General features: G+C 44.5%; 1 protein-coding gene across 6 annotated transcripts in view; it reads right to left on the bottom strand.

Moving 5' to 3' along the window:
- LOC121329171 (voltage-gated potassium channel subunit beta-2) overlaps nucleotides 1–24,381 on the bottom strand; it is a 54,231-nt gene that overhangs the window by 23,744 nt on the left and 6,106 nt on the right. The window contains exons 1-3 of one of the 6 annotated variants that reach the window (XM_041274589.1): nucleotides 21,976–22,334; nucleotides 12,981–13,118; nucleotides 8,870–8,911 (exon numbers count right to left, since the gene is read on the bottom strand). In XM_041274589.1, coding sequence (XP_041130523.1) covers nucleotides 8,870–8,911; nucleotides 12,981–13,057 — 119 coding nt within the window. In that variant the 5' untranslated portion in view covers nucleotides 13,058–13,118; nucleotides 21,976–22,334. Of the gene's footprint in view, nucleotides 1–8,869; nucleotides 8,912–12,980; nucleotides 13,119–13,791; nucleotides 13,875–15,752; nucleotides 15,802–21,975; nucleotides 22,335–24,381 lie in introns of those variants that run through there. The other 5 variants (XM_041274588.1, XM_041274592.1, XM_041274591.1 and 2 more) reach the window with 5 other exon arrangements.

Below are 24,381 nucleotides of genomic sequence, written 5' to 3'. Positions count from 1 at the left end.
AGTTTATATCTTTCCTTTGGAGAATGCTTAGAGACTCTTGCTCAAAGAATAACAGTAAGATGGCAACCACACAGCCTGAAGCAGGTTTACCTTTCAGACACAACAGATGCTCCCCCTCCTATCGTATATACACACAAGGCTTAAGAATCAGAGCGCTCAAATGAGACAAAAAAAAAAGGGCTGAACATCTGAAACAGCTGCAGAATCCTGAAAGATTGCACCGGCATTTACTCCTTTAACAAACGCTGACATTTTTCACAAGAAAAACAAACATACTCCATTTAAAAAACATTTTTTTACAGGTTCTTTAAGATGGTAATTGTATATAAAGCAGGGACTGGATCACTCAGCCCAGGGGGTCCTTGTTCAGAGGTGGTCTGTGAGTGGAGCGGTGCCTGCCTGTCATTGAAAGGCGTGATGTTAAAATCACAGCCTGGCCCGGCTCTCTTTCTCCCATCTCTCCTGTGGGAAGTCTTTCCTGAGCTTGTGGACTCAGACCCTGTGCTCCTGCTCGTGTTGGAAATGCTGTCCCATCTAACCTTCTGGTAATGTTCCACGAGAAGCCATTTTGCATACCGGTGAGATTGTACTGTATGTATAACAGAGGATTTACAATCAGTTCACAAGATACAATATCCACAGACTAGATGCTGTGAAAAGGTGGGTTTTTATGATGGATGCATGAATGCGTGAGTGTTCACGGAATAGCACAGAAATGCTGTTAAGATAAAGTGCATTCATTTCACTGCTCAATCAGTTTATATGTATGACAAAATGAATACATGAAACCGCACTGACGTTTCTAATGTTGCACCTAATGCTGCTTTAAGATGCAAAGTCAGTGGACTAGATATGTAAACTCCAGGTTCAGTGGGGTGGAACGAACACAACGGCCATGAATGAAGTAACAGCCGGTTAGATGCACTTTGTTAAACAAATCTCCCGAGGCATGTGAACCCATCCGATAGCCCAGCGACCGGGGGGACGCAGTCCCTTCGGCAACGCTATGCAATAGTAGCCATCTGTCTGTGATCAAGACTGCGTCTCTAACTACATTTCATTAGCTTGGGCAATGGTCTGCTGCTTCCCTGATCATTAAAGCACACTGCACATATTAAAATTCCTGTGTGTTCAGGAAGCTTTAACAAAACCAAAAAAAACCTCTGAAGATGCCACTTATAACCCTCTGCTGCAGCATGTGGTGTGAGAAGTGACGCACTGCAAAGGGTGCAAGGAAGGAGAGAGCTTGTGCCCCTGTCCTGTGTGTGCGCAAACAAACTGGACTGTCAACTAAGCCTTCCCGATAAGAGCAGGACTGCACAGACGCACTAGGCTTCGATGACTCGGCTTTTCCATATACCCAGAAACACCAAATTCAGTGCCAAACAGACGCCGCCAGCTATTTTAATCCCAACAGGTAACTGTGTTACAATCACTGTGCAGTATCGAATGGGATCTCAAGTTCCAGACTCAAATTAGTCTCTGGTTCCACTCATTTAGCAATTGCTTTGCTAATGATCTCTAATGCAGAGTCCTGGGAGTTTGTAAGCAGTCAGGGGATTGTCCACATTATTAAGACGCTTGTAGACTTACTGACCTGAAGAGGTCTGATTGCAGGTTTAATGTGATTTGCAAAGGAAACACACACACACACACACACATTCAGCAATGCTCAGGTCAGGTAAGTCACCCATACTCCGGTAAATAAGTAATGATAAGGATACTGCAGGTTCATTAACCCCGGGACTGTTTTTTCCCTTGACCTGTTTTACCCCTTTGAAAGAATGCGGCTGATCAAAATACAACACATTGTTAGGGCAAGAGACTCAATTACTGATAGAAGCCCTTCCAGCAGTCATAGGACCCATCTTCCAGAGCAAGTATAGAGTTCCAGCTATTTACTACACACACCATTGAAGAACGAGAGAGACGCAGTATCAGTGAGAACAGCGTTCATCATAGTACAGGACAAAGGGTCTGGCACACAGGAAAATGAAGTACTTATTATGAGAGTTGTTCCATCTTTAGTAGAACTACCATCGGATAGATTTGAAATGAACTTGTCTATTGCCCCCCATTCTTATCCCCCTTATGTGTGTCCAATCAATGTACATTCTAATAATGCTAAACAATACACTGAAGACAGGAGTTGTTTGAAGATGGTGCTCACATTAAAAAATGGTTTCAAAAGGAGAATACTTTTTTTTTTTTTTTTTTTTTTTGCCCACGGCAGGTCAATTAAAGGTAAAACTATTTCCACAGTAAATATTTTATTGTTGGACGTCACTTGGATCCTAAGTCCCATCTTACAGACCCTTGCACTTTGCATGACACGCTCCCTTGCTTTTCCAGTTTGCATTTACTGGTGTTACTAATCATCCAGTGCTTTAACCCAAACCATCACTTTAAGAGGTGCACAGAAACCAGGATCAGAGGTAAGAGTACGGAATGGGCTGAGGCAGAAACCCTGGCATCCTTTAAGACCCGACGCGACAAAGTTCTGAGATCAATCAGCTACGAGGAACTGGACGAGCGCTGACGGGCTGAATGGCCTCTCCTTACTTTCTCATGCTCTTATGTACTGCACTTGAGTAGATGTTAAACCGAGACCTGTCTACACTGTGGACATGAATGACCCCATGATATTGCTGGTCTCCGACGTGCTGTTCACATACCACAGCTCCTTGCTGTAGTGGTTATATTCATGAATTAATTAAGGTAGATAACTGGTACCATCTCTGCATTAACTGGTTAAGATAAAACAGCCCACTCTACACAATGTGGCAGGTGACAGTGTCTGAGACCAGACCCCCAAAGCTGACATCAGTACAAGTGATTAAATACTTCCCTTTGTTGCTGTCTGATTTATAACCTTTGTAACACGACTACTACACTTACATACAGCATCTCCCCAGCGTCAGAGAATCAGCTGTAGCTGGTGATACTGCACAGTGTGTTCTGTTCTGATGCCTTTATTTCCGTGCTGCTTCTTGCAATCGTTTTTTTTTGGTGAAGATTCTCTCGCATAAAAAGAAGAGACAGCTTTCCTCTCAAAGTGACTGGCGTCAAGACAAGAGCACCAAACCTTCCAACCGCATGCAGCGGGGAAAATATTTTTATGATCAAACGAGACACAAGGGAACCGGCTCAAGTTTATATTGCTCCTTCAATGGATCCATTTCAAAGAAGAATCGGATTACTTTATAGAAGCCCTTATTCAATCTTCAAACACGAGGTCTGTTTCTTTAACTGCTTTACCATGCTTTTGCTGTGCCTTATTACACCTGTCCATGCTTTCACTCTGCTTTATTAAACTTTGCTATGCTTTCACTGTGGTTCATAACACTTTGCCATGCTTTCACTGTGCTTTATTACACCTTTCCCTGCCTTATCACACTTTGCTATGCTGTCACCGTGGGGGTACTTTTCCAAAGTGCCAGCCCGGTGTCTTGACGCTTACCTGTACCTCATGCCAGTGCGATACGCCACACACTCCTCCAGCGACAGCCCGTTCATCTTGAGGAAGTCCTCCATGTTCTTGGCCTGCGCGGCCGCCCGCACCTCCCTCTGCCGCTGCAGCTCCCCTGCGTCGGACTGGCGCGGCTCGTTCAGCCTCTGCTCCGAGTGGAAGCGGTGGGTGCCGCTTCGCAGGCTGCTCTCGCTGTACGACATGGACAGCATCTTGCCACCGCCGCCGGCACTGATGCTGCTGCTTCTTCTTCTGTCGTCGCTGTCTGGTGGTTTTGGTATCTGCGGATTTTCAGCGGGGACACTCTGTTTACGAGCCTGGCCCTGCCTCACACCCACAGGGATGCCCTTCACCTCGCTGTAGCTGAACATTTTATTTCCCAGCCGAGGCACGGCGAGCCAGGACGGACAGAGCGTGTTCCAACCCTTTTAAACAGCACCCGGTTTATAAAATAGCTCGCCCTCCTCTGGAAGCTACACTATCCTCCCCCCCCCCCCACCACACACCCTGTGGCAGTGCATCTTGTAACCGGAGTCCTGTTCTGCCGTAGCGCCTTGGTCTCAGTGTGACATGAAAAACAATACAGGAGCTAAACTGATAGGGCCCCCCGCCCCCCCCTCTGGGTGCGTTCAAGGATCCAGCGTGTAATTAAGGCAATATAAACTGCACACATGCAAAGAGCTTGCTGAGAGCGCGGTCGACAAAGGGGATCTGCAGTGAGGCATGCAAAGGCATGGTTCAGGCAGGACGGTGTTTTGCAGTTTTGGGAGGGGAGTGCTCCTGCTGCTGCTGCTGCTGCACAGGACTGTGCAGGGAGAACGCGTGTCAGGACCCGTTACTGTTATCCCAAATGAAGCTGTCCGCTAACTTGCGAAAGGCATCAACAGCCAGGCTGAGGCAACAACCTGAGGCCAGTGAAAAGCCTATAGAATAACTTGCAAGGTTCAGAAGCAGCATTTTACATTGTGGAGTCAGTCCAAAAACTTGAATGCATTGCATTAAATTGTTTATAAAAACAGGCAAAAAAAATGAATGGCACCTTAATGTAAAGTGTTGCTAATTTAGGAGAGGCGTATACAGACTATTTGTCCTCAGCCTGGTAAAATAATTAAATATATAAATTAGATTTAAAAAAAAAAAAAAAAAAAAAAAGAGAAATCGATCCCTAGGTCATGGTTGAAACAAACTCCCTGACTGTTAGTGATCTCCCTCGAGGCCTGGAGTTGAAAATCACTGGAGTATGGAATTGGGAAACCTGAGCAGTCAAGCAGTAATGTGATTATATTTACATTACAAAAGGACAGGTGTACAGTAAAAAACAAACAAGCCAGGGATTTGGAGTTGGCAATACAATACAGAGGCTGACCCTGAATGTTCCTGTTGAGCTGCGGTCGGCTGGATTTCAGGGTTCAACCCAAGTTACCGTCCCAACGACAATTAAGAAGGGGTTCCTGTGGACGCCCCCTCAATATTTCAAGTTAATTCACCCGTTTAGATCATTCGTTGTTGGGCTATGTTGACAGCAAATCGTGCTGGCTAGCGATCATTTTAATATCACAGATTGGAAAAAATGAATTGATGCATGTTATGCTGATTGACTGAACTGAAATCTAGCTGTGCATTCAACAAACTATTAATGCACCCACAGTAATGAATATCAGAGCAAGAAGTCGACCAAAGAAATATATATATCTCATTAACTCTGCAATTAGATCCCCCCCGCCTTAACCTTTAAGGAAGGAGGGATAACTCAGCAATATCAGCTCCTGTTACCTTATTATTGAATTGAAGCCACTTATTAAAAAAATCTATTTTAAAATACAGAGTTACAATACAAATAGATATAGTGGCTTAAATAGAAAAGCGCTTTACATCAAAGTCAAAGAGATCATTTATGCACTAAACAGGAGCTTTAAAGTAAAGCCAACAGTTTATTTTACAAAGGCAGGTCTCTGTGACCTCAGTCCATAAGATTGCTACACCAACCAAAGAAATTCCCCTTTACAGTTCAGCGGGGGGATCAGGTTTTCGCTGCTGCTGAACGCACTCCCCAATCAGACCCCCTCCATGGTTTCTCTCCGGCCGTTTCCACTGTACTGGAAAGTACAGCCAAGCAGCAGCAGCAGCAGCAGCAGCATCCATGCAATGGCATGTCAACCTGTCCTGCACGACACACCATTATCACTCACTGGAATAAAATCTCAGAAACTCACCCTGTTTCTTGGAGGACGGCTCATGAAAAGAGCATTCGTTTCATGCAGCTCTTATCAATCAGGGTGGAAAAAGAAGGCGCTACAAATTTTAAAAGGGAGGGTCTTAAGGAGGAGTGTTAAAACCAATTGTGCTGCTTCGATGAGGAAATCCACTTAGGCCTGGTGACTTGCATCTTTCGCAAAACCACAGCAAATAAAAAAAAAACAGTTCAATTATTCAAAGACCCTTTTTCACTAAAAGCCTGCAATTGCTGTGTTCTGCAAAGAGCGCTGAAAGCATTTACTCCTTTAATGAGTGCAACACGCTATCTGAAAGGGTTCACACACTGTACCCCCCCCCCCCCGCCCACAGCAGGGCTAACAGGTTCCCAACACTCACCAGCTCTGTTGATCAAACACGCCACATGACACTACTTAACAGCAAGCTGTCCGTATGCCAGCGTATATTTCAGCAGTCTGGAGAACCACTGCTCCAAAACTGCCCTTGCAAAATAACCCAAGAAGGGTTTGATCTCTCCTTTAAAAGGACAATCGATTACCTTTGAGCTGTGTGTTGAAAGCTGCTGCAGTTACATGGTAATGTGATTATATTGACATTAGTAAAGGACATGTGCTCTCTGGTGGCTCATCCAATTAAAGTGCTGCCGCTGGGAGTGCAGGATGAGTCACACAGCTTGGACGGCGCCGGTTCGTGCCCGGGCTGTGCAAAGAGGACGAACGAATTGTTGTGCAATTGCAGCTGGTTTCTTTGAATCTGAGTTATGAAACCCTGAAATCCCAAACTGCTGTGCATAGAAAAATGCACCTCTTCACCTGTGAAACCACCCATTTCCAACACCTCCAATTCAGTAAGATAACGAGCCACACAGTTGACACCACGTAACAGGGTGGAGGCTGGGCGCAAAACGGCGACCCTGCGCACCGCACGCGGGCTTCTTAACCACTGCGCAAAAGAGCCGGGCTCGCCTGCATTCGTAGCTTTAGAGCTTTTAAACTCATCTCACAGACAGGGGTCACAATCCGGAACAGCAGTCTACACTGCCCGTTACGACTGCACACTGATGCCTTTCAAACCAGCGTCATTAACGCACACAGCCACCAGCCTGGGTCACAAGTGAAGCACCTGGATGTAAAAGCACATGTTGTTTTCTACAGAGACTGGAGAATGAAGCTACCACGCAGCCAACCCAAGCTGTTACTGCAGACGCTTATCAGCAGCCACTAACAACATTACCTTGGGTTTCAGATCACGAGATTGCACACACTTACAGGATTAGAAACAGCAGGAAATCATTGTACAATGAAGAAGATTTTCCTCAATGGATGCAAGCAAGACACAGGGTAAAACTAATTAGATGGGATGGGGTTTTGTTTCCTGCAGTTTTGTAGAGCTCCCCATCAGTGGTCTCAACACATGTTTTAAGACTGCCAGTCATTTTAGTTTGCATTTGGTTGCCAGTACACAAACCACTTGTTCTCTTTTGTTCGGTCTGAAGCACCACTTACATCTTGAAGAGCTTAAACAGCAGTAATCGCCATCCTAAGCACTGTAAGAGGACACTGACGGTGATGCAAAGCAGTCAGGGATTAGCTAGCCGTATCAATATTTTAAGCTTAAAAGGTAATGAGTACCATGTTTTTAATAGGGGTGTAACAATTCATTGAGATGCAACCCTCATCCATTAGATTACGTCACCTTGAACAACCTGCAAGGAAACCAATACAATGTCTGTATGTGCCCTCAATACCAAGTAAGATTCCTTCACCGATTCCAACACTCCAGAGTTACACACGGAGCTGGTCACCTCGCCAGGAGAGGACTCAGGTATGCTTCTCAAATGCACCTCTGCTGTTTTATACAGCTTCTGATTTCTGGAGACCAGCATTCTTTAGACGTTATAAACAGCCACACAAAGAAAACACTGCCATGGTGCAAAACATCTGAGATACCGTGCGGCTTCCAGGTTCAGCCGGACTGCATCCATTTACTGTTACCAGGTCAAGATCACAGATTACAGCAAGAGGATTGCAGCAGCATATAAACTAGTTAGATAATAATCGAAAAAATCACACTTTGCGTGTTTTACATTGCATTTATTTTTGAACAATTAAATAGGAAAATCAATGCACGCTTATTTCAATACAACAAGTCATATATCACCACCGTACTTTAAAAACACACACACCAGCCAAACCCATTTATAAAAGACAAAAGAGAACAGAGAGCAATTGATACCGCCTCTGAAACCGGAAAACTGGCATGCGTTTCAGAAGAGAAAATGTTAAAAGGCAGTCAAGCTGAAATTCAATACACTGCATTACACATTCGGATCTGTGGATCTGTCTCAGCCAAATGCAGGATAACTTGCCCGCAATGTGCCCCTCCTCATTGGTGCACAGGGCAGCATGAAGAATGGTACCAAGTACATAATGGCAGATGCGTTTTAATTCAAAATGTTTCGCCAGGGTAGCAAAAACAGCCGTAGACCCTAGATTGCTCTTTTAATGACATTTCGGAACACTAAGACATGTATATCAGATGCCAGCTTTTAACCAAGGATTTAGGGATAAAAAAAATAAATGCAATCAAATGAAGCATGCCGTATTTTCTGTCCAGTTCACAGACTATAATCATCTTGTGACATCTAGTGGCTAGTGAGATGCAAGACCGCACTGGAGGCTTACTCTGAGTGATTCCTAACCTGCTGGCCGCTGTTGCAAACTGATACACTCGCTGCATTGCTGAGTTACTCCTCAAAACTGCGCATGTCACGCTGCTGTTGTATGTGTTACAGGTCTGATAATAATAACACACATTAACCCTCTTAGTTTAAATACATCAAACTACAGGGATGAGAGAAAGAGCAAGAGAGAGACACAAAGAGAGAGAGAAAAACAAGCAAATAAATGAATAATTAAGAAAAAGATTACAAAATAAATCTGTAACTGTTTAGAGTTTAGAAAACGCAGAACACTTATAAAACTGATCTGGATGAGGATTATTGACCTCTTTTTAGTTTCTCAAAACAGAAAGAAGTGTAAAAACACACACATTTCCTCCAGTTAAAAACCAAATAAACCGGGCAACAAGCTCAGCCCCGGCGCGTTGCAGGAGTACGAAGCCCTCCCGTGCCTGAAGAGTGAGAGGCATCAGTGCGTTAGGCAGAGAGAGAAAGCATAGAGGTACCTGTAGAACTGAAGCTGCCGCTTGGGACTCCCATATCGAGCACTGCGGCCAGCGTGAGAGAAGAGAAAAGAAAAGAAGAGAGAGTTCTGCACGTCACAATGGAGGGAGACAGGGCAACTCACCGGCTCATGCATGCACACCTGCGATCTGCCTCTGCTACATTTTATAGGATGGCAATGACGAGAATGTGAACACTTAATACCTTCTGAAAACTTAGCTTTAGTTTCTATAGGACAGGAACACAAGGGCATACTAGAATGTACAGGTTGGGAATGGAGGGACTTATTTTATTATGACGTTATTATTTAATTTAGTGATCTTGTAGCACAGTCTAGTGGTTAAACTGCATAATTACAACTTGTTTTTTTTATATATAATGCAGAATATTCATTATCTATAAGTCATCACCACAGTGATCTGAATATACCATGTATAAAATAAATGGTAAGTACTCTATATCCAACAGTATCTGGGATTATTAGCAGGCTATGTTTCATTGAAGGTTATATGGGTGAATCCACCACCCTCTCTCCCTTGACCCCTCCCTCTCCTCCTCTGGCACGTCTGCTATGAAATAAATGACAAAGTAAGAAATCACTGGTGATGTGATACCTGTGTGACATCTGGTGGCTGCGATTCGTTACTACAATTAGCCCTTTTTTATTGCAAGGGTTGTATGTGTTGGAAAACATGGATCGAGAATTGATTAGCAGTTTGCTACGCATGTGGACTGGCAGAGCTATACTGGTGTTCTTTTCTGAAAAGAGACTAATATTGCAGATAGCAGACTGTTTGGTTCAAATTGCATGCACTGCTAACAATTGATAGAGACGTTGCGTCTACAAGCTTCTTGCCTGCAAGCTAACAAGATAACAACGCTGTGAACTACAATTAGCACAGGCTCTAAAGACTTCAGAGAGATCGAAAGAGATAATGCCATTGGGATCAAAAGAGGTCTCAAGAAGATAACAAAAGGCAGATGATTGGACCTTTTGTCTCCAGGAGTGTGAAGAATGCACCGAGTTCAGAGATTGTCACACTAGCCTACACACACACACACACACACACACACACAATAAATTCAATTACCTTTGGAATTGGTTAAGTGTCAGAGAAAGGGGAGGTGGACCATCTATACAGAAGGGTATTTAATGTCATGCAAACATTGTAATGATGAGTATTCTGTTTGTCCTGTACCTGGGACCAGACTCCCTGCATATTTCAATAAACCTAACAACTGATTGAAGAAAAGGACTCTGTGCATTTTCTTGAATCTACTTAATCACCATCATTTTTTGTAAGTTACTTCAGTATGAGAAATAAAAGAGGGTTGTTAATAATTCTTAGTCATTTAGCAGGTGCTTTTATCCAAAGTGACTTACAGAGACTCGGGGGTGAACTATCAGAAACCGAGTCACTTCCAACAGCACCTCGGTTTAACTGCGCATCAGAACCCGCCGCTGCAGAGTCACTTCCAACGCTGGTTTAACTGCGCATCAGAAACCGTGCACTTCCAACAGCACCTCGGTTTAACTGCGCATCAGAAACCGCCGCTGCAGAGTCACTTCCAACAGCACCTCGGTTTAACTGCGCATCAGAAACCGCCGCTGCAGAGTCACTTCCAACAGCACCTCGGTTTAACTGCGCATCAGAAACCGCCGCTGCAGAGTCACTTCCAACAGCACCTCGGTTTAACTGCGCATCAGAAACCGCCGCTGCAGAGTCACTTCCAACAGCACCTCGGTTTAACTGCGCATCAGAAACCGCCGCTGCAGAGTCACTTCCAACAGCACCTCGGTTTAACTGCGCATCAGAAACCGCCGCTGCAGAGTCACTTCCAACAGCACCTCGGTTTAACTGCGCATCAGAACCCGCCGCTGCAGAGTCACTTCCAACAGCACCTCGGTTTAACTGCGCATCAGAAACCGCCGCTGCAGAGTCACTTCCAACAGCACCTCGGTTTAACTGCGCATCAGAAACCGCCGCTGCAGAGTCACTTCCAACAGCACCTCGGTTTAACTGCGCATCAGAAACCGCCGCTGCAGAGTCACTTCCAACAGCACCTCGGTTTAACTGCGCATCAGAAACCGCCGCTGCAGAGTCACTTCCAACAGCACCTCGGTTTAACTGCGCATCAGAAACCGCCGCTGCAGAGTCACTTCCAACAGCACCTCGGTTTAACTGCGCATCAGAAACCGCCGCTGCAGAGTCACTTCCAACAGCACCTCGGTTTAACTGCGCATCAGAAACCGCCGCTGCAGAGTCACTTCCAACAGCACCTCGGTTTAACTGCGCATCAGAAACCGCCGCTGCAGAGTCACTTCCAACAGCACCTCGGTTTAACTGCGCATCAGAAACCGCCGCTGCAGAGTCACTTCCAACAGCACCTCGGTTTAACTGCGCATCAGAAACCGCCGCTGCAGAGTCACTTCCAACAGCACCTCGGTTTAACTGCGCATCAGAAACCGCCGCTGCAGAGTCACTTCCAACAGCACCTCGGTTTAACTGCGCATCAGAAACCGCCGCTGCAGAGTCACTTCCAACAGCACCTCGGTTTAACTGCGCATCAGAAACCGCCGCTGCAGAGTCACTTCCAACAGCACCTCGGTTTAACTGCGCATCAGAAACCGCCGCTGCAGAGTCACTTCCAACAGCACCTCGGTTTAACTGCGCATCAGAAACCGCCGCTGCAGAGTCACTTCCAACAGCACCTCGGTTTAACTGCGCATCAGAAACCGCCGCTGCAGAGTCACTTCCAACAGCACCTCGGTTTAACTGCGCATCAGCACCCGCCGCTGCAGAGTCACTTCCAACAGCACCTCGGTTTAACTGCGCATCAGAAACCGCCGCTGCAGAGTCACTTCCAACAGCACCTCGGTTTAACTGCGCATCAGCACCCGCCGCTGCAGAGTCACTTCCAACAGCACCTCGGTTTAACTGCGCATCAGAAACCGCCGCTGCAGAGTCACTTCCAACAGCACCTCGGTTTAACTGCGCATCAGAAACCGCCGCTGCAGAGTCACTTCCAACAGCACCTCGGTTTAACTGCGCATCAGAAACCGCCGCTGCAGAGTCACTTCCAACAGCACCTCGGTTTAACTGCGCATCAGAAACCGCCGCTGCAGAGTCACTTCCAACAGCACCTCGGTTTAACTGCGCATCAGAAACCGCCGCTGCAGAGTCACTTCCAACAGCACCTCGGTTTAACTGCGCATCAGAAACCGCCGCTGCAGAGTCACTTCCAACAGCACCTCGGTTTAACTGCGCATCAGAAACCGCCGCTGCAGAGTCACTTCCAACAGCACCTCGGTTTAACTGCGCATCAGAAACCGCCGCTGCAGAGTCACTTCCAACAGCACCTCGGTTTAACTGCGCATCAGAAACCGCCGCTGCAGAGTCACTTCCAACAGCACCTCGGTTTAACTGCGCATCAGCACCCGCCGCTGCAGAGTCACTTCCAACAGCACCTCGGTTTAACTGCGCATCAGCACCCGCCGCTGCAGAGTCACTTCCAACAGCACCTCGGTTTAACTGCGCATCAGAAACCGCCGCTGCAGAGTCACTTCCAACAGCACCTCGGTTTAACTGCGCATCAGAAACCGCCGCTGCAGAGTCACTTCCAACAGCACCTCGGTTTAACTGCGCATCAGAAACCGCCGCTGCAGAGTCACTTCCAACAGCACCTCGGTTTAACTGCGCATCAGAAACCGCCGCTGCAGAGTCACTTCCAACAGCACCTCGGTTTAACTGCGCATCAGAAACCGCCGCTGCAGAGTCACTTCCAACAGCACCTCGGTTTAACTGCGCATCAGAAACCGCCGCTGCAGAGTCACTTCCAACAGCACCTCGGTTTAACTGCGCATCAGAAACCGCCGCTGCAGAGTCACTTCCAACAGCACCTCGGTTTAACTGCGCATCAGCAACCGCCGCTGCAGAGTCACTTCCAACAGCACCTCGGTTTAACTGCGCATCAGAAACCGCCGCCAGAGTCACTTCCAACAGCACCTCGGTTTAACTGCATCAGAGCCGCTGCAGAGTCACTTCCAACAGCACCTCGGTTTAACTGCGCATCAGCAACTGCCTGTACGTGCGTGTGTGCGTGAGGGCTCACCTGTAGATCATGCCTGGGGAGCCAGTCTGGCGGAGCGAGAGTCGAGCTGGGGAGTCGGTGGTCGTTTCAGGATACATGGAGCCACCCTGGTTGTTTGGACAGCCTGCAGTAGATTCACGCGCTCACCTTGCAGAATATCTGACAAAAGAAAAAAAATAAAGGCACACAAATGAAATAAAATCTCCCATTGCAGAGTAGATGGAGCCATTTCGGGTTTAACTGTGAGATCAATTAAAGCACCTCTATGGGTTTGCCATTTCCTGTACAGCTCCCTCACTGATAGCATATCTCTAGTGATCGCGAGTGTGTCCCATATATTGCAGTTTGCTTTTTTTGTTCCAGATCATCTCCAAAATGATTAAGTATGCTTCCCCCCTTTAGTAACTCTACAGCAGCCAACAGCTTCACACACAAACACTTTTGTCATTAAACCTGCAGTTCATTACGTGAACCAGCAGATGGTGCCACTCTGCACCTTGTTATTTTTAAACAGTATTACTGTACATTATGTTTACATGAAACAAAAAAAAAACCATTACCTAAAATAACACTGAGAAGTCCAAGATTAGTGCTAATCGAGGTCTGTGAAACTAGCCGTCTAGGTTACTGTAGGGTAAGCCGCTTCAGCTAAAACGACCTTTGGGGAACGTAAGCAGACCGTACTGTCAACAAGGCACGCATCAGCTGCTCTGTAGTCACGGACGATCACAGTGGTAATTCCATGACAAAATAAATAAAGAAGTATTGGGAAAACCAGGCTGGCAAAGCACCACACAAGTGAAGAATGAGATCAATCATGCTAAACGTTTACCTGCGCTTCAGAGGTATCTGCGTAGAGGAGAGAGCTCACTGTGACAGACCCCCAATGATTCCTGGTACAGCACATGGACTGTGACCTCACCCACTTGCTTTTCACTTGAAACTTTACTCTCTGGCTGTTGGGCAACTCATTTGTTCCATTTATAAGCAGCTCATGTTACAAACACAAACAGAGCAACACGGAGACATGGTCCTGGCAGGTCAGGATATGGACCTGTTCTTTCACACTGAAACCAGATTACAGTGGGGCTGGGAACAGGCTGTCCCTTGCTGAACCCTGAGCTGGAGAGGGAAAATCAACACCTACAGATAATGTGACTGGGTGAACTCTGTCTGAACTCTGTCAGACCTGCACACCAACCGATCCAGCCACTCAACTGCCCTGGAGGCCGAGGAAAGGCTGTCGACAGCAGCGGCCAACGAAGGGGAAACTTGCAGTGCAGTATAATGAAGTGCTGTTTGAAAAACAGGGAGGCTGTACCACCGGCCACATCATCAGTAACTTTCAGCAGCCAAAATCTTACTCAACCGCCTCTGAAATCAAATCAGTGACTAGATGGGTTAGTTTGTCTCATCAAAGTCACTGTTTTGAAACACTGCTATCTATTTCTTTTTAGACCCCACTGGATTTGTACAGTGCAGTACGTCGAAAGGATCACTACTCATTAAACCAACTCTCCCAGGGGGCCTTTGTCAATTATAGCCCATTAGCACACGCTGCAATTAACATGGTCTTCACTTTTAGCCTTTGTAAAGAAAAAAATCCTCAGGCAACTTCCATAATAAAACAATTCATTTCAATTACAAAAGGACAAGCATCACATGAGCTCAATATCAAGATTGGCCTTAAAATTTAAAGAGTCAGTGTCCCGCAATCAGGCTCAATTTTAGACTGAAATGCTGCTGTAGCTTAGCTTCCTGTACTCTGTTTTATCAGGGATGGGAAAAAAGATCCCTTTTCCTGAAGTTTAATAAAACACACCTGATTTTGCATACTCAAGCTTGTATTAAAGCCTGGAATGGATAAAACTGCTATACAACAGGAGTCTTCGTTCCCCAGCTGATACATCAGTAGTGAAAAAAATCGAAACCAAACTAGAAACAGGCTGAAGACAGCGTGCAACAGCACACCCTTCCCTTTCTTCTTGCGGTCACGCTCCACGGCCCACGCCAGCACAAGCGCCTCAAAAGCTCTCCCAGAGATTACAGGCTGCTGCATACTGTAGCCACTCACTGGAGAGGATCCACAGCACATAAGCAGCGCCTTCATTAACCCTCAAATCGAGGATCCAGCGATTTCTAGCATTTGGATGTTTTGTGTAGATAGATTTTTGCATGGATTATTATTATTATTATTATTATTATTATTATTATTTTTTACTCTATTAGGGACTATTTGGGTAGTGTTGTCAGAACGCCATGCAGCAAAACGTTATGAGAGAGCGCTAAAGAGCAATGCCACGACTATATAAGGTCTGTCTGCTGTTTGATGCCCTATGAAATACAATGTGTGAACTCCAAGCAGCTGTGCAGTCAGCATCACGAACTACTGCCAGTCACTGTGATCACGTCATCACAGCTCACACCACGACCGGAAAATGGTGTGACCTCATTCCTGCCGGAATTAAAAAAAAACGTGTTAACAAACCAGGCTTGATTAAAGAAAATCAAAAAGCTGAATAAATTAAAAAAAAAACCAGCCATTAGAGGACATGGTGGAACAACGCAAAGCCACAATTTAAAGCATCGGTTTCCCCCGGCAACCAATTTCAACCTATTGAAAAACCTAAAGCTAAGTATTGCTAACTGGGGAATATTGGTGACTGTCCCGTACCTATTAAACTATCACTCAAACCCAGTCTAGCACAGGCCAGCTCTGACCTCAGTGTTAATCTAATCCATGCTACATTACAATAGATGCTGCCAAATCCACATTAATGAAGATATACACACCAGGCGCTCTGTTGATCTACAGAGAGCCAATCCATCAGCCCTCCAACGCCTCTTCCCAGACAGGCACACACACCCGGCAGCTGAACCCAGACACCGTGGATCAGGGCTGCTGAAAATAGAAACCGCTCGTGCTGCTTGCGATACAGAGGGAGTTCAGCCAGCATGACCATTTACTGACGCGGAGAAGGGAAAGTCGTCAATCATTGTCAGTTTAGCGCTTTAAATAAACTATAGATATATCATTTACAGCACAGTTCCAAAACTGTCCATTCATTCCTTTGCTTTAATTTAGTACTTGCCTGCTGCTCATTATAATGTACATGCCACCTGTGTTTTCTTCCTCATCCTAAATTCAGCATGGTCATCAACTTGCTGTAGACTTCCCATTACTTCTTATTAGAGATACAAAAAAAAAACCTTGAATCCAAATGATGGTTTTATTATTAGTGTGAAGGACAGAGAGGTGGCGACAGCCTAGCCGCGCCATCAATCAGCCTTAATATGAACTAATCTTTCAATTTACTGCAGACTGCTGTGCCGAGGCAATGAATTAATAGGAATCTATAGGAGTGGAAAAGGCAACAACAGGAACAAGATGAACCACATATTTGGGTAAATCAAGGCTACAGCAGATTGGCAAGGATTAGAGTTCAGAGAGTGAAGAGCCCCATGTGCATAAAATCATACAAATCCGAATCTGCATTACAAACAGTGGTGCTAAAAGATTTAACTAGAGCCCTGAAAACGGCTTTGTCTTCCCCTCGTGCCTTGTAATTTGAGTTAGTTGCCTATTATCTCCAGATGACAGGGTAAAGATTGACTTCTGTGTAAACGCTTGTGCCTTTTTTAGGGTTACCTGATCCAGGTACAGTACATCTGGGCTGTCAATGGAACAGTACTGATTAATGGTTTTATTTGACTTTAATGTTATTATTTTTTTATTTTTTTATTTTTTTACATAAAAAGTACTTAAAAGTTACAGAATAGAGCATATAATTACTCAGAATACAGTAATTATCGAAGAAATACCAGTATGGTAACTTTGATATGAAATTGCTTTTGTAAGCTGCAAGCAGTAATTTCTGTCTTTCACCACTAATGGATCTGATCGGCTCTCTCCTGGGCCCTCACGTTTTTATCATGTTTATACTGTAATCATTCAGAGTGGTCCCGAGTGTCTTCGATCTAATATTGATTTGTATTTGTATTTGTAGGTAGCCTGTGTTTAAGCTGCTTTACAAGGTCTGATATTCAGCAGGGACTGGCTTTTTCTTTGTATCGTCCTTGTTCCTAGCAGAGTCACTGCAGAGACACAAAGCTGCTGCATAGCGGCTTGATCCATTCCTGGTTTTATCAAGAGTTTAATAAGACGCACCGGAGCTTGTTACCTACACTTGGGCCTCTTCGTTTTGGGTTTTTATTTTTGGTCAGGTGACATCCCGTTAAAGTTATACTGAGCTGACTATGTTTCTTAATTAAACTCTTGGGAAAGCATTGATTGTGAAACAAGATCCCTTTTGTTTTTTTCTGCCGTAAACAATAGTTTCCTCTTAATTTCCAATTTCATTAAATCAATTAAAGTTCACTGTTGGCGGTCGGTTTGAATTAAAAATAAAGCGCCAGAGCTGTTGACGCAAACAGCTCCACAACTTCTCTCTCCACAGGCTCTCCCGGGAGGCAGATGCAGAGCCCAAAGCTGCAATCGCTGCAGCAAGGGAAGGTTAAAACAAAAATAAAACAATAAAACACACAGTTTGTACAAAACATCTGAATGAGCACTGGAGAGGTCCGACGCGTCACAACCTGGGCAGCATCCCAGCGACGCAGCATCCTTTATTCAGCAGCAGATTCAACACCAGCTCCTGCACATGGACAGAATGAGGAGACTGGAAACCACTGTCCTAAATCTGGATCAATGTGCAAAGTTGTCCATATTAAAAACCACAAAGCGCAGACAGAGGCTCAATAGAAATATTTGCTTGTTAGAAAAACGATGCTCGTTTCTTGTTAGAAACTCCCTTTGAGTTCTTTAGGACGCCTTTAGAGTTTAGCTATTCTGACAAAATGGAGAGAGACTTCCGGTGAAAAGTCAGTTACATATTTACAGCGTACAGTATATAAAACTTAGCATGGGTTGCTCAAACACAGAAACTACTGCACAACTTCCTAAGCAACCCTCAGTCAAAATGTTATCTTGCAGGATATTGCAAAAAGCTTGCCAAAGCCAATAATTGTGGTCAAAGCCCATTTTCGTTCTGACTCAAGGAGTTGGCTGTATATTTTATAGCAAGTTTAAGACCTTCTGTGTGTTGGACCAGCATGTCGCAGAGGGAGGCGACAGTAGCACCTCCCTTCTCTCGCTTGTCTAATTCAACCCCCCCCCCCCGCCCCATTACTTTGAACGCAGGCAGCAAACAGTAAAACTGAAACCCTGTCACATGTGCCCAAACTCTGCCAGCCTCTCCCTCTCTTCCCCTGAGCGCTAATTCGAATGCTGCGAGACAGACAAAATGCAAGATGCAGGGTCATAAATCACAAGTCGTTTCAGCACAGCAGCTCTCTCATTGGTCACTGCCCAGCTGCAGAGCACAGAGAGAGAGAGAGAGACACAACTTTACTCAACGATTCAGTCGTGAAGCATCTCCTCTCCCCGGAGCAGCCAAGTCACTTGCTGAGAGGAGACAGGAAGCAAGCAAGCTGGCAGCTGACACAGCACCAGCTCACAGACAGAAAAGACGTGCTCTACCAAGCACAAGGGATTAGGCACAGGATACAGGCACAGGAACGTGTTAACAAAACAAAAAAAACACAGCATGTACAGTAAGAGAGGCACGTGTCCATTTTCATTGAATAAAGAAAGAAAGAATTACAGGGACAGCACAGCAAGAGACCGGTTTGCAAAGCCAAATGCCTGATTCAGCTGCAGTTTCGACTCAAGATCTAAAAGCAAGGAAGAGCCAAATCAATCATCTTATAATAATATTTATTTTTATATAGAGCCTTTCATAGTGGACCATCACAAAGCACATTACAGAGGCAGGCTATGAACTGCGCATTATATGCAGTCACTTACAATAGGACATTGATATAACATCCAAGTTAAGTGGCTTGCTCAGGGTCACACACAGTGAATCAGCCAGCAGCAGAGGTTTGAACCGGTGACCTTCTGGCTACAAGCCCTGGACTTTAACCACTGGACCGCACTGCCTCTTAAACACAGCAGCTGCTGTAACTACACGACCCGTCAACTTCAACTTTGTCTCGGATTTCATCTGCTAGGAAGACCGTTCTCTCTTTGTGCACTCAAGGAGCCCTGAAGTTCTTGCTTAAACATGTTTCACCCGGCCATTTGCAGATGGTACACAAACCACTCAGGCACATGTGCACATGTGTATATGGTGAAGATGAACGCTCAGTTTTGCTAGTGTTGACAGGCAGTCAGTGTGAAGAGCTGGCTCTCAAGCTGTCATCCTCCTCTCTCCCTTGTCAGAGTACTGCTGTGTTTTGTTGCCAGACTGTACCTGTAGCCCCGCTCCCCGACAGCAGCCATCATTCTATTCCCCAAAAATGCTGTCTTCAACTGCTCTTAAACTATATAGGCCCATGTTTTTTTACCCAGCAGAGAAGAGGCCACTCACTGTTCACTGGATGTACAAATCTGTTCATTAAAAGTATGTGCTTTACTAAATATTATCTCTGTATGTGCAAATCTGTTCATTAGTGTGCTTTATTAAATATTATCACTGCTCACTGTATGTGCAAATCTGTTCATTAAAGTATGTGCTTTACTAAATATTTGGGACTCGACCTCCTGAACAGTATTTTAACAATTTTCAAATATACTTAAGGATTAACACTTTACTGGGACACTGGCCCAGACAGAAGAGAGCAAGGAGAGAGAGAGAAAGCGAGCAAAGAGATAAAGAGAGAGAGACAGCAAGGAGAGAGAGAGAGAGCATGAGTAAGGAGAGATAGAGCAAGGAGAGCATGAGTAAGGAGAGAGTAAGCAACGACAGAGAGAGAGAGAGCGAGCAAGCAAGGAGAGAGCATGAGTAAAGAGAGAGAGAGCATGAGTAAAGAGAGAGCGAGAGAGAGAGCATGAGTAAGGAGAGAGAGCGCCAAACGTCTTACACTGTTGTTCAGAAGAGCTTTGCGAGTTCCCCTGGGTGGACTAACAAAGTTCAGCAAATTGCAGAGCTGAGGCACTGTGGAGACATGTGGACACTGTAAAGCACTAGATATAGATAGAGAAGCGGCCCTGCACTGCATTCTGTATCCTTCATAAGAAAGCAAGGCACCGCTAATGGCAAGTACCCCGGATCCTGTGAATTATTTCTTCAAGTCTGTGAAAGGTTCGTTAGCTGTACAATGTGCGCCAGCAAGCAGGGTCACCTATACAGACTTTACTTTCTTGATAACAGTTAAGTAGATGAATTAACCAGCCTTCACTCCAATCACTTTTACTGCAGGACTGAATTCATGAATTAACCTGTTAATAAAAGCCACGTCGGCGAGGGGCTTGTTTCTTTGACTCATGACGGTAGCAATGTCAGGGACCACGAAGGGCAGCAAGCAGACAGGCAGAACCTCGGCAGTGCACTGAACGTTTTTACAGCTGGATTGATCCGAGAGGCTGCGGTATTAAAAAGAGAGAAGCGACCTCTTTAGCCAGCAGCCTCCTGAAAGCAGTCTTGGGAAAACACTGTCTTAATATAGGCCTGTCGAGACGCTCATTTACAATCTGTACTCAAGCCCATCAGTAACATTTTGGCACACAAGACCACGCGCTGGATGTTCTTTTAATGCGTTCTGGAGAGGGCTCTTTGCGTTTTTTTATAGGCCCGTAATGCATGTTGTTAATAAATAGCTTTTCCTGACTGAGAGCACCACTTAGGATCCAGGCTGCAGAGGAGTTAAAAATAAAACCAGTGAGGTGAGGAGACCACGCTGGATTTAAAAAGCCGTGCCCTCAAGCCGCTGTCATTATCCTGCTTGCTGAACGAGCGAACTGAATATCCCGGATGCCTATAAATGGAGATCTGGCATCCTATCAGGGTGAGTTAAAACTAACAAGACAAACGTTCTGTTTACATTGCTGTGTACTTGAAATGGAGTTGTCAACAGTGCTCTGAAAATTACATACATTCCTCACAATGCAGCATTGTTCCTTTTGACTAAAACGAAGCACAGAGCACTTATTAAAATTACCAAAGTCAACACATGTGTTAGCACCCTCACTGTTAACCCCAAATTACTGCTGACAAATAATGAAAAGGTATTCACTCATGTCATATCACCTCTCCTGCATGCATGTTTTATAATCCCTATGATCAAGTGGAAATTTAGGTCATAAACCGTTAACACAGAATTTGCACAACTAAAGCAAAACTGCCAGATCACATAATAAAATAAATTAAAAAAACAGGGCGCACATTCCAGGGAGGAAAAGGGTGCTGCGTCAATTAATAAACTTCAAGTCTCTGCAGCAGAATCCACGACTTTGCCCAGGCAATGCAACAACTTACTCACTGCACCAAAAATATACTGGCGACACTGTATTGAGTTTGATCAATACAGCATTCATACCTGGAACAGGATTCAACAGGAGCCGTTTTACACAAACCACTTACAAAGACTGATTCATACAGAAACTATACACTGCATAACGCAGCTTTAAAAGACTGAAGTCATGAGATACATTGAAAACACAGTTATTTGATACACTACGCTTGTCTCTGGAACCGATGTGGAATAACATTTATACAACAACCACTACATGCAAGTCCCGGTTAATGTATTAGGTTTTTATATTCTTAAATCAATCTGTAAAATAAATATATATAAAAAAAGAGATCATTGTTATATGCATTATTCTGCAACAGATCTGTAAAGGAGACTCAAAACGTTACCACGCATTCATACAGATGTATAAACAGTACATCTAGAATATCCTGCAATACAGCTTGATTGTGAGATTAATTTAAAGAGGATAATACATGCATTAAACATGGTAGGGATGAAACAGGGGAAGCAAAACCTTCCCCGTGTAATATGGTATGCATAGATGCCTCTCTATGCAGCAGGAAAGATAGGGAGAGGGAGAGAGATAGAGGAGATAGAGGCGGGAGAGCGAGACTCACAAGCAAGACTCCTGCTGCACTGCATCTGCTAGTTAAAAAAATGAGACAGAGAGAGAAAAAGAATTGTCCAACAAGAACCTTACCTACCTCTGTCCTTTCCTGTTTTCCCAGGTCAGCAGTCCCAGCTTGACTAGCGATGGAAAGTCTTGGGAGGGTAAAAAAAAGGGGGAAATCCAACAGGAAGGTGTGAAAAATGGGGTAGGATAAAAGGCAGGGATGGTGCCTGTGGTTTGGCTGTGCTCGTGTGTGTGTTTGCTCGTGTGAGTGAGTGAGAGAGAGGGAGAGAGGGAGGAGAGAGTGTGACTGAGGAAGAGAGCGGTGAAGATGAATAAAAGGAAAAGATCCCCCCCCTTAGCACAGTCAGCACTAGAGCAGGCGAGTGAAAACAGAGAGAGCGAGTGAGCGAGTGAGCGAGTGAGCGAGCAAGAGGTTTCTCCCGGTTTGCAAAAAAAAAAATAATAATAAATCAGCTGATACTGAAGCTCTGCTAGCCCTGCCTGGCTGAAATCCATTTCAAAAATCGCAGGGAGGGGGAGGAGAAAAAAAATGCAACTGCAGCAAAAATGACGTCTTAATTAGGATTTCACGCCACACAACACAGCACGATATCAAACAGAAAAATGTGTGTGTGCGTGTGTGTATATATATATATATATATATATATATATATATATATATATATATATATATATATATATATATATAAATCTCTGTCAAGGTCTTCCTATATAATAACTCTGTCCCAATACTGGTTGTATCGAATAGAAGCTGAAACATTTTAAATTGCTCTCACAGACGACTCCTCCTAACACCGTCTCGCTAGAGGAAGGAAACAACCTTTTCACACACGTCTCTGCTGAAAGTAAGCAGCAGTCCCCCGATATTAGAAGCTCTGCTCTCAAAATGAAAGGCCATGCACCTTAACGAAGGTCGCCTGAGCCCCTGTCGAGATGTACTTGTCTAGCTCTGAATATCACAGATCGTATTGCTGCTCTATTTGTTTTCTGCCACTCTGCTAAATTTCCCTTGAACAGCGGGGCTGGAGAGTGCTTTGATGTTATTCTATTATTTGGACTATCTGGGCAATGCTGCTGGATCCAGAAGCTGCTATTCATTGCACTCAAGTAACTGGCGATTGTGACAGAACTGAAAAACGTTCTAGTGCTACTGTACAGTGCATTACATAATGTAATCAATACCTCATTATAAACTTGTGTGTTGTTACAGGATGCTTAGATCAAGGCCAGGCTGTTATTAAAAAAAAATGAATGCAAATAAATGAATGCATACTGCAGCATTTCTGCCAAAAGAATGACTATCAGGTTTTGAAAAGGTTTCTTTTTTTTTTTTTTTTTGGAGTAGAGGAAACAGCTTCTGAAACAGATGGTGGGATTCAGATTATTTTCAATCGATTTTAAGAATGTCCCATTTTTTCAACACGAAACGTACAGTCAGTCTGGCTCGACTGTTAGGGTTGAGGGCTGGGAGCTTGCAGGTGCTGGTTTCAAATGCAACAACTCTGAGAAAGTCAGTCCACCTTCAAATGTTTCTGACCACTGAGGTCGAAAACTGGCTTCGGGCTGGACCCCGCTCTGTGAACTACATGCAGTTTGATCTGAGGTGGGGGAAAACATTTGCAATTAAACAAACAAATACAGCTCTGGCCAAAAGATTTGCATCGCTTACAACTTTAGGACTGAGGGGAATAAAAAACAAACCCCCAAAAATATTGTATATGAAGTCATTTATATTTCATTTAACATCATCGAAAATAAAAAATAAAAACTACAAAATCATAAAAAAAAGAAAAAGTCTACCGGAAGCCATAATATTGTACAGTATTTCACGTTAGATTTTGAATTATCAGATTTGTTCAACTTTTCTTTAAGTATGTGGAAAACTACAAAGCGGTGTGCAATTCAATACGCTAACTTTGTTCAGCAGGTTTCTTTCAACTTTATGAAGCAAAATGAGTTCATTCTATAGGGCGATGCAAAACTTTTGGCCAGAGCTGCACATACATAAATACATAATAATAAAAAAACAAGAAAACAGCAACTGAACTGCACGCCGTTTAATATAAAGTGACAAGCGGCCTTCATGAATATTCAACGGCATGCATCTGGAGAGCCTGCTGCAGCACGCAAACACATTAAGCAAACTTCATTCGTTTCAAGGTCAACAGCAAAAACAAACTGGTTTGCAGTGACTTTAAGGGAGAGGTTTTCCTTTGGCTGAATCAGACTAAACCCACCTTCCCTAAAACCATCTCACAGATCTTTCTCCCTTGCAACTCTTGTTAAAATGGACGGGACTGCAACGCAACTGGCTCAGAATAGGTTTGCGATACAGAATTGCAATACAAAAACACTTTTAGATTGAACTTAAGTAGAACTTTTACACTGAAATTACCATAAGCTTGGGCAGTTGTTTCAGTTTCAAACACACATATTTTAAAATCAGTTCGAAGACAGTTTTGCCTCTACTCC

Source organism: Polyodon spathula, chromosome 16 (genome assembly GCF_017654505.1).
Source record: "Polyodon spathula isolate WHYD16114869_AA chromosome 16, ASM1765450v1, whole genome shotgun sequence".
NCBI lineage: Eukaryota > Metazoa > Chordata > Actinopteri > Acipenseriformes > Polyodontidae > Polyodon > Polyodon spathula.
This window is presented reverse-complemented; position numbering and strand designations above follow the sequence as displayed.